This window comes from Myotis lucifugus, unplaced genomic scaffold (genome assembly GCF_000147115.1).
Source record: "Myotis lucifugus unplaced genomic scaffold, Myoluc2.0 scaffold_66, whole genome shotgun sequence".
Taxonomy (NCBI): Eukaryota; Metazoa; Chordata; class Mammalia; order Chiroptera; family Vespertilionidae; genus Myotis; species Myotis lucifugus.
In genome coordinates, this window is record NW_005871114.1 from 999949 (window position 1) to 1011252 (window position 11304).

At 45.0% G+C, this 11304-nt stretch overlaps 1 protein-coding gene across 3 annotated transcripts in view; it reads left to right on the forward strand.

Annotated features, from left to right (window-relative positions):
* HPSE2 (heparanase 2 (inactive)) overlaps nt 1-10928 on the forward strand; it is a 505349-nt gene extending 494421 nt beyond the window's left edge. Inside the window, exon 12 of one of the 3 annotated variants that reach the window (XM_006089948.3) lies at nt 10327-10928. In XM_006089948.3, the coding sequence (XP_006090010.1) occupies nt 10327-10492 (166 nt within the window). In that variant the 3' untranslated portion in view covers nt 10493-10928. The remainder of the gene's footprint in view (nt 1-10326) is intronic. The other 2 variants (XM_023754851.1, XM_023754852.1) reach the window with 2 other exon arrangements.
* The last annotated feature ends 376 nt before the right edge of the window (nt 10929-11304 follow it).

An 11304-nucleotide genomic window follows, 5' to 3' on the forward strand; every position in this document is an offset into this window, starting at 1 on the left:
GTTCCGGGTGACTTGGATGAAACACTGGTAAATGCGCAATTTGGTGTAAAGCTAACATGTTTCCCAGCAGTTGATTCTCAACCAAGGGGCAGGGAGCAGAACATGTAGGCAGTTCTGGTGCATTGAAAAGAAGAGGCCCTGGTCTTCTTAAGGTCCAGGCAACAGAAAAGTCCTAACCCACCTCGTCCCTATAGCAGGGCCTGGGCTCTGAATTGGTATTTCTTTGGCTGCCAAGCATTGAGAGCCCATACAGGTTGTGTTTCTTTCCAGACAAGGGGCTGAAGTACCAAACTGTGTACCAACTGCCAGTAGTCACTTAGCAGACTGCCTCTTTCCTGCTTATCTTTGCAGGAATGATTCAGAGTGCAATGCTCTTTGCACTTTGACATCTGTGGACCCTGGAACAGAACCTGCACTACTGGAAACATCTTATTTTTCCCTATTTAGGGTACACCAGTTCACTTAATATTATAGGGAACACTGTCAAATTCTGATCAAACTGAGATATTTATCCCTTTGATTTAACATATTTGAATAGGTATCCAGGGAGCCATGACTTTATAGTAATGGAACTAATTTTGGGCATGGCTTATGGACTCTATTTCATACTGTTAAATATGGGAAAACCTGTTTGTGCTCATGTGAACGCGCGCGCACACGCGCGCGCGCACACACTCACCGGCTCTCTTACCTGACTCTTTTCATCTCACCTGCAGACTATCTGTAAAGGGATGCTCCTGACCTACCCTCACCCCTCTGACTGCCTCTTCCAGCTTCCCACAACTAGGGCTGGGGAAACCTGGTCCCTCCCCACAGAGGATACAAACCACAAGAGGTTAAATACAGGAGCGTGGGAATGTAAGGCAGGGAGAGATGAATTCTGACCTGGGAATTTGGGAAACCCGCAGGGCAGAAGGCCATCGAGCAGGAACCAGAAGGATGAACCTATGTCTAGGAAATGCTGGAAGGAAGGCGAGCTTACTAAAAGTTTGGGAGCACAAAAGTTCAAGGGCCACTTTTTTTGTTTGGGGTGTGGGGGTGGCACATCGTCTCTCATGACTGGAATATAGAATGCTTTGTGGGCTGAAGGGAGAGGCCATAAAAATATATTAGTGCCAGAATCAGAGGGCTTGAAATTCAGGCCGAGAAGCTGATTTTCATTCTGTCTCTCTCCTTGTATAACGTGTTAATTACAGTGTGTCTGACCACACATTTGCATGTTTCTGTGTTTTCTGTGTTAGTGGGTGAGGGCTACGTCTGTTGTAATTACATCTGTACAACACAAAGAACAGTAGGAATATGAATAATGCCTTTACACACAACTTGTGAATGTCGGTGGCCATGGCGTCAAATCTTTGCAATGCAAAGGGAACAGAGCTAACCACATATTCAAGTCCTCATGAGTTTTATTGCTGGTTCCACTGTATCCTGTAGTATGAGTGTGATATGGCTATGACATGGAACTTTGAGATATCACAGAATCAAATTTTCTTCATAAACTGCCCTCAGATGATTCCCTCATCTATTTGGAGTTAATATCGGTATAAGTCCAGGTTCCTTAGCTGGGCTCTCATCTTGTCTGCCAAGTGTGCTAAGTTATTTTAAGCTGATAGAAGGACATGGTAGACTCTCATTATGGCTTGGACAATAGTTACATAGACGTGATTAGAACACATTAAAGCAGGACCCCCAAACCTGACTGCAAATAGGAAAAGCCTATATTCCTAGCAACTTGCCTATAAAACCCCCAGCTCTGCTTGCATAAAGGAGTCCCAGTGTTTTCTCTGCTCAGTGGTAAGGAAGCTTGATTGATACGCCTCATTGTGTCAATATGCCCTCAAAGAGTAGGATGAAGGGCAAACGATCTCATCAGCCTCCCAGTGTCTCCGTGGCCAGGAACTTCATATATGATGTGAGCTTTTGGAGGGACAAGGGGAACAGGAAGCTTTTATCTCCATTTTTCTCTCTTGTTTGGTCTCCTCTCTCTAACAACTGAGAAGGGGAAAGGAGTGCCTAACCAGCCACATGAGAACTCCTAGAGAGGTTGTCTGAGTAGAACTGGACAGGCATTAATTTGAACTACTATCATAGGCAAGAAGGCACTGAACCACGTGGTATGAAAATTAAGAAATGAAAACAAATATGTTTCACAGGCAAAATGACTCCCGCACATGGATAAAATAAAGCTGGGAAGGATGCATGCTCAAATGGAGGGGCCCTTGGGTAAGGCCCGTGGAGGAGGCCACATCCACGGGGCCTGGAGGGAAGAGTACGCCTTTTGGCAGATGCTACTAGATTCCTGCAGAGCAAAAAGCACAGGGAGAAAAAGTGCAGGACACCCTTGGGAGGAAGTAAGCCTCCCCATGACCCCAGAGAGGGTGGTGGACTTCCTACAGCCTATGCTCCAGCTGGGCATGTGGGACCAGGGACACTAGCTGCAGTGGCGGCTCAGAGCAGCCCTCTCAGTGGAGGAGTGATCACTCATGGCTGTTTCAAAAGAACTTCCTCTCTAAGCGACCCCAGATGCACAGCCCCTCCCAGAGCAGGAAAGGGGAGCTAGGGCCCTCCTCAAACCTGGCCTGCTCCCTCCGGGCTCTAACCTGCCCCTGACCTGGAGAAGGGCAGGGCAGCTGCGCATACCAGCTTTCTAACTCAGCCAGGAGGCCTCGAGGGGGCAACTCGGCCTGGGGCCTGTAAAACACACAGGTGCACGCTGGCTAGTGCGAGGGGACGCCTGGGACTGGGGACCTGAGAGCCTGGCGCAGAGTCACACAGGCATCGGCCAGCCTCGCACCTGCGCAGACCCCCTCTCCACACACTGGCCTGGAATTCCGCACCCCAGGCAGGAGTCTCAGTCCGGCTTGCAAGTTTCCTTAATTTTAGCCCCATTTCAAGTGGACCGCCACGACGTTTTGTTGGGATTTGATTGATCCTGTGGTTTGTTCCTCTGGAGACCAAGCACAGGGCTCACCCCCTGGCATTCCTGGGACTGAGAGCGGTCTGTGGGGACAGGCCGACCCTCTCTGGCTTCCTGGGAGCCCCAGCCCTGACATGCTCTCTGACACCGATGTGTAGAACAAGAGTGACCTCTAGTGGCCCATGGGGAAGCACAATGGAACCACGTCAGAACTAGCTGTTCGGGTTATGAGGAGCAAAGGGAACTGATACCCCCGCCAACTGCCCCCCATATACCCACTCAATCACACACACACACGCAGACTCTTATTCATTCTATTTTCTCTCCCTTTCCCCAACCCCTTCCCCTCCTTTCCCTCCCTCCCCCCCTCTCCCTCATCATTTAACAATCCAGAAGTTGAGACCAGAGAGGACTGGTGACATATCTAGGCCTGCACATGTCATGCTCAGAGTGTGCACTAAAACTCCGGTCTCTGGCTTCCATTCCAGAGTCTTTTCCGCTACCCACATATTTATATCCAGTCCTTTTATCACAAATATGTGTTGTGAGCTGGTTGACAGGAGCACGCAGGATGAATAGGACAGAAACACGGTCTTCCTGTTTAGTAGAGAAACCAACAAGCAGTCAGCAGTCCCAATACCATGTGATGAGTGCTGAGACCCAAGAAGTCCTGGCTAATATAGGAGCACTTTGGAGGGGCACTGACCTGAAGGACAAATAGGAGTTAGCCAGGAAGAGGAAGCTGGAAGCGGGGAGAGAGTATGGAGAAGGTTTTAGTCAGAGGGAACATGTACAAAAACACTGAGAATGAGAGATTATGATTGGGGAAATTGCAGCACAAAAGAAAAGTTGGTGGTGGGTGGTGGGTGGTGGGGGAGCTGGAATGGGTAGGAGCTACAGTGAGCCTCTAAGGGGCTAAAGGAGTATGTAGAAGGCCTTACCTATGGGATCTTGTAATGACGTTGGACAATGTTCTAAAATCAGCAGGGAGCCACTGGACAATTAGGTAGGTGAATGTCATGATCAGATTTCTATTTGTGTGAGATCACTCTGAATTTGACATTAAACTCTACCTCAGGCTAGCTGTTTTGCTGTGGGCCATCTGCCTGGTAAATGTTCAAACCTAAAGAAATGTTAGAGTTCATCCAGTCCATCTTACAGGTTGAGAAACCCACCCTCAGAGAAGGCCAATGACTTTCTCAAAGTGGCTGAGGCAGAACTGACCTCTAAGTCCCTTCACCTCCCACCAAGGCCCCAAATATGCCAGCCTGAACCAGACACTACATCTCAAGGCTGCTCCCAATAATACACAGGCTTCCCTTGCCTGTGCCCTATAAAAATCCACCTGGGGCCGGGCCAGAGACCAGCAAATTACCTTCAAGATGGCCAGAGGGTATTCTCACCAGACTTGCTTCTGAGACCTCAGGATGGTCAAAAGTTTGCTTCAGTGTCCACTGCTAGCAAGGACAATGGGAAGCCATGACGAGCAGAGATTGTGGATAGGTGGCGCGGGAGGGGAAGGAGGGTGACCAGGCCAAGAGGCTCCCTTAGAGACCTGGAGAGCAGAGGACTTGACTCCACATTGAGACACTAAATCCCATTTCAAATAGCATGCAAAATAAAGAAAACAACTTTAGGAATTGCAAAGTAACTCAGACTTTGTAAAAACAGATGGTGATAAAGCCCAGTTGTCCTAATATTTGGATAATTTAAATGGCCTGAACACCTAGGGATTTAAGAGAAATAGTTCAACATAGACTGGATCAGTTAGTGTTTGGTTTGAAAAGTCCTAGGCAGTAATGAGGCCCCAGAATATGATGAAAATATGATAAGAAAGGTTTGTAAGAAAAGAAACATGATCCTGGTGAGTGCCATCTGGAATTGGAGAGAACAACATGAAATAGTAGAAAGAGGTGTCAGGAAGCCTATTAGCTATATGACCTTGTCCAGACTGCTTAACCTCTCTGACCTCATCTCATAGTAAAGTTACAATAATAATAATAGTGCTTGCCCTAAGTACTTCAGGGGGCTCTTTAGCAATCACAAGGAAGGGCAGACAGGACTATGGTGAAGGGCAGTGCAGTCTTAGCCCTGCCACTCACTGGCTGTGTGACTTAGGAGAGTTTTAGACCGGGTAAGCTTTTACTTCCTCATCTGTACTGTAGGGACGCTAGCACCTGCCTCAGTTGGTAGTTGTAAGGACTAAATGCAACAGTCCAAGTAAATCATGGCGTAGTGCCTTTTACATAGTGCTCAGTAATCAGTGACTGTTATAATTAAGTTGATTATATTTACAAATTTGCAAATTGTTCAATGAATAAAAATGAAACATTGTAATATTTAGCATGATATGATGTCACTGGATAACAGAATTAAAAAAAATGTTTTTAATGTAAGCAGGAAAAATAGAATGAAGGTGGTAAGCACATAGGCCATCTTTATAATGAAGGGACTTTGTAAATAAGGACATAGGAGGACTCAAGGCCTCACAAAATTAATTCATGTTGGCTTAGCTAAGAGTTGGTCCTATAGATCTTTTTTTAAGGATGAAAAACACTAGTAATGAAACTTGTTTCAGGTTGCGATAGGATTATCTAGTGAGTGACTGAGAATCAGTGATAATTCAGGACTTATCCAGAGCAATTGGTATGTTAATGTAACAGTTTTCAACTGGTGTGCCACAACAGAGTGGTGTGAGGCAAGGTGTTTTAAAACATGCAATTCCTGACTATTTAGTCAGGGACACTAACCTCTTTTCCCTTAGATTGTCAAATAAAAAAATGACAACAGCCAACACAAGAATAGCTATCCAGTGTGCATGAATCAAAATTATACCTATATTTTTTGTCAGATCGGCAAAAAATATATTTTTTGGTGTGCAGCAAAATTTTATCAGTTTATGTGTGCCATGAGATGAAAAAGGCTGAAAATCACTGTGTCAATTAAATCTGTAAAGACACTCAGGGAGCCTCTTTAGAACTGGAGAAACTCAACCCAAGACGAGAAATAATGGGAAAAAAAATCTCAAAAATCCATTCACTTGTTCAGAAAATATTTTGTTCCTACTCTGTGACATGCATCTTGTTAGGCACCAAGAATTTAAGGATAAAAGACATGGTCCCTTTCTGCAGCAAGTTCACGGTCCAGTAAGAGAGCAAGTAAATCACTACAGTTCGGTGAGGTAGTTATAGGTAAAGTTTGGGTACAAGAGAGCCCAGAGGTAGGGCTCCTAACTCAGGGGTTGGAGAAGGATCCCCAGAGAGAGCAACACCTGAGCAAGCCCTACAACTACCCAAGCAGTTAATCTAACAGAGAGCTCCTTTGCAGCAACCCAGAAGCTGAATTGCATGTCATTTAGTAATTTGGTCATGCTGAGGCAAGGTTGTGGGCCTTAGGAGAGCAGGGGGCTTCCTTGGTAACGTCGACATTATAGTCATTGTTCTTTTAGGAACGCTTGTTTGAAAAAAAGCACATGATGCCCTCATCCTCCAAAAAAAAAATCATATTGGGAATTTTATTACAGTTTTAAATCATCTTGTGTCTTATTAATCCCAACAGTTTCTACTGGCATTCACATTTCAGAAATATATACTATACTTTTAAATGAACTCGTGTATTTTAATCCCAACAGTATCTGACATTTTCATTTAAGAAATACTATCTCATGTATGAGCAAGACTTACTAGTTTTTCATTGTAAAGCAATCTTTGTTCATGCATATATTGATGAAATCCTTACAATAACTGCCAGTTCATCCCCCCCCCAACCCCCACGCACCCAGAGGTCTGTGATCCACAGTGAGTTAGCATTGCAGTGAGGATACCGGCATGCTCTGAGACTGGAGAGGTAGCTGGAGCTAGGCTTCAGTGTCCATATTCAAGTGAAGGGATGGGGAGTTCCTGGAGAGCTTGAAGCAGTGACAGCAACAGAGCATTACTAGGTCAGTGTGGCAAGTGCGGGAGGGTCTGAACTAAAAGAATAGCAGTAAATGGTGAGAAAGGAGTGGGCGCTACTGCCCCCTGGTGGGCGCTGCAGCAATCCAGGGGGGTGGTGATGGCCACAGGTGCATTTGTTTTAACTTTTTTTGTATTATCTTTCTATTCTGAGTTCAATAAATAGTTTCATAATTTCAAACTTCAATGTTTCTAATTTACACCTTTCTTTACTATATTTTACGAAAAAGGTAGAAACATTAATACATATATCTTTCTGTTTAATTGCTATTAAAATTTAAAAAAAATTAATTTCCAGGGGGCGCTGAGTAATATTTTTTCTGGAAAGGGGGCGGTAGGCCAAATAAGTTTGGGAACCACTGCAGTAAATGGTGAGAAAGGAGCAGATGTGAAAAGTATTAAAAGGTTGAATTGCTTGGAGGTAGGGGCCCTACAGACAGGAACTGGGGAGGAAATATCAGATGGCTCCCAGCTTTCTGGCTTAGCTAATTGGACAAATAGTGGTACCAACACAAAGATTAAAAGGCAGAGAAAAGGACAGGGTTCGAGTAGAAGATATTTACTTTAGACATAGCAACTTTGAAGTTCCTGTGGGACAGTTAAGTGGAGATACGTAAGTTGGAAGGATCTAGGCTAGAGATGCAGGCTTGGGAAGCATGGACATATGGATAATAATCAAAGTGCTGGGTGTGGGTGATAGCACTCAGGGGGAGTACATAGTATGGAAAAAGAAGCGGTCCAAGCACAAAGACTGGAAACCCCAACATCTGAGAAGCAGGTAGAAGAGAACAGTCCCCCCTGGAAAAGAAACAAAGGGGGAAACCCAAGAGAGAGGCAGAGACAGAATGAACATGGGAGCCAAGGGAAGAGAGGCTTTAAGCAGGGAGCCATGAAACTAGTCAATGCCACCGAGCACTCAAGTGTTAGGACCAAAAAGTTTATCTACTCATAACGGCAATGGAAAGATTAACAAAAACACCATTCCCTGCTTATATGGCTCATTATACTTGCAAAGGACTTCCATATTTTTATTTCATTGCACTACACCCTATATAGCATTCTTACAGATGCAGAAAGTGCAGGAAGTGAGGTTAAGAGATTTGCCATAGCATCTTGCAAGTCAGCAGTCGGGCTCCTGAATTTAGAGATAGTCCAGATCTTGACCATGCTCCCTGATTCCACCCACTCGGAGTTAGCTTTCTAACCAACCAATAAGGAAATCAGAAGTGGGCCTTTTCCAGAATAACTACTCGTTATTAGTATAGAAATTAAAAGGCTTGCCTATCATACTTGGTTTTGTGTTGCCTAGAAGCCAAAGATGTCAGTACTCTGGGGTCACCTGAATCTAAATGGGCAATAGCTAATTCTTCAAGGGGAGAGCTTGCACCTCATTCTGTGTATAAGAGGGACATTGAAGGTTTTCAAGTAGAGGAGTGATATACATTTGAGTATGCTTTGGAAAGATTAATTAGTATTAGTGAACTTGTGTTTGACAGTGCACACCACCTGAAACAAAATAATAAAAATACACTGTTAAGACCTGTCTGGGTTTTTGTTTTGTTTTGTTTTGTTTGCAACAGAAATACCTCTCTTCACCCTGCCTCCCACACCAGTGAGTAGACTGTCTTCACCAGAGAGAACCACTCAAATTTGGAGCAAAAGCTCCTTGCATATTTGACGAGGTCAACTCCTATCTTCAGACCTTGATGTTCCCACCCCCACACCTTCCAGAGGCAGGCCTGGCTCTATATAAGAGTCTCCTCCCCGCTCATTCATTCCTTAGCCATCCCAACCAGAAAAGGGGGGCTGTACCCTCTGGCCTGTCAGAGCTGGACTGGGCCCAAACTTACTCATGCAGGGCCAGCCTGGAGCTGCCTCTCTGCCTCACTCTCCTCCATGGGGAGCAATTCACAACACACTTATCTCAGGAATTCACTGCTCCATTGGGCAAGGGTCTGATTATCTCTCTCTAAACCTGTCTATCACTCACAGCACAGAAGGAACACTAAACAAAGACCTTTGTATCAATTTCTAACACTTTATTCTTTTTACTGCTCAGATGATATCACTGCAATGTTATCACAGTGAAGGTTAGACAAGGCCCAGAAGCAGTCATCACTAAGCAATGTTGGTTTTCTGAGGGTAACTCACAGCCTTATTTGCAGCTCATGCCCTGGTTCTGGCCTTTTCTACTGACCCATAAAGCTGAGCTTCATTCTGGGTATGTGACTATACAAGTTGCTCCCCAGTCAGGAACAGCTGGGAAGTTGTCTGGATTTTGTACTGCAGGCCAAGGATGGGTGATCTGTTCCCCTTTCCTCTAAGTGCACTGTGCATGTGGCCCCCTCTCAGCGTGAAGATGGCTGCTGCACAGGAAGAATAAAGGCAGGCAAGATAGGTGAATTGTAATCGCAAATGCCTACTTTTGTCACCTTATACTTCATTGTATTGCTAAAAATGAAAACATCTGTTAAATGTTAGATATGAAAACTCATTTTTAAATTAGATAAAGGGGAATTGTTAGCTATGTCTCTCCCCTTCTTCAGAACCCTATACAAGTAATACGATGTCAGTTCTCTAAGCTATCAAATTAATGAAAAATTCTAGTTAAATAGAAGATTTCTGAAATCATTTTAAGCCTGTGCATCAGTCCACAGGCCTAACTAAAGTGCTACTATGATTTTTAAAAATATAAGCATGAGCCCTGGCCAGTGTGGCTCAGTTGGCTGAACATCATCTTGTGCACCGAAAGGTTGACGGTTCAATTCCTGGTCAGGACACATATTTCAGGTTCGATCCCCGGTAGATGTTTCTCACATTGGTGTTTCTCTATAGATAGATAGATAGATAGATAGATAGATAGATAGATAGATATAGATATAGATATAGATGATATAGATATAGATATAGATGATATAGATATAGATATAGATATAGATATAGATATAGATATAGATATAGATATAGATATAGATATAGATATATTTGATTGATAGAAAGACACTTTTCAACTTCTGCATCTCAGAGACTTGTCACTTGTCTAAATCAGCAGTCACCAAACGGTGGTCCGCGAACCACTGGTGGTCCCTGAGGTCCAAAAGGTTGGCGACCGCTGGTCCAAATCGCTGGTCTAAATGATGTGTCTGTGGAACTACTAGTTATCTTGTATTCAAATCCTGGCTCCCAGACCTACAAGTTGTATGATCTTGGGCAAGTCACTTAACCACTGCAGGTAGAAAGGGAATAATGAGTTTCTTTCTCAGAGTGTTGCTGAGATGTTTGAATGTGTTAATAAAATAAAGCTGCTAGGTGAAAGCCTGGGCACAGCAAGTATCAGTAAGTGATAGCTGTGCATGTATCAGACAGACAGGCAGCAGTCTGGGGCTGCCCAGGCTTCGTGGCAATGGCCCCCTTATAATGCATTACTGAGTTCCGTGCTGTTTCTCTTCTCCACAGGTCAGTGCAGCTGAACGGGCAGCCCTTAGTGATGGTGGACGATGGGACCCTCCCAGAGTTGAAGCCCCGCCCCCTACGGGCTGGCCGGACATTGGTCATCCCTCCAGTTACCATGGGCTTTTATGTGGTAAAGAATGTCAACGCTTTGGCCTGCCGCTACCGATAAGCCACCCTCACATTCATGAAATGCCAGCAGGCCTACTGGACTGCTTTCCACCTTTCCGCTCCAATAGTATCCTTACTTTTCAGACATCTTCTTAGCAACAAACCAGTCTCTGCTGCCCCATCCTGCTGGAATCGACATAGACTTGCTCTCTCAAGGTAGCACGAGCTTAGCCTAGGTAGGTCACATCCACCCCAAAGGAAAATGTGGACATCACGTGTACCTTTATCAGGTTGAAGTTGTGTGTGTAGAGCTGTTTGTATCCTTGTATGTGTACCATGAAACCCAGCTGAAGCACACTCCTCTGACAATTGAAATAACTGCCCAGATCCTGGTCACACCACAGTGTTACTATAGGCCTTAGCCTGTGGCTGCCGCCCTCAGAAGATGAGCAAGGACCAAAGCCTGGTGGGCCTTGAGAGCCCCATCCTCTTCCAAAGTCTCAGCACAAAGAGAAAGCACGCCGCACCACCAGCACACTCCTTTTCTTGCCTGCTCCCTGCTGTTGCACTGGGTTTCCTATGAGCTCTCTTCCCAGAGGGGAGCAAGTGGGTGAGTCAGCCCTGGCTGATGGGTGAGCTCTTTGTGTCATTTCCCGGCTGATGTATGAGTGTGTGCATCTGGGTTTCTGACAGTGGCATCAATCACTGGCTATTCCTCTGGGAAGCCAGTGCTTCAAAAGTAAAATTGCGATCATACTCCAGATTTTATAAGAAGGCTCTATTCCTCTGTGAATCCAGATTCCCCCAGGGTTGGAATGGGAGTCGGGTAACAATATACATTGAGTGGAGAGCAATGTAGTAGGCACCACAAAA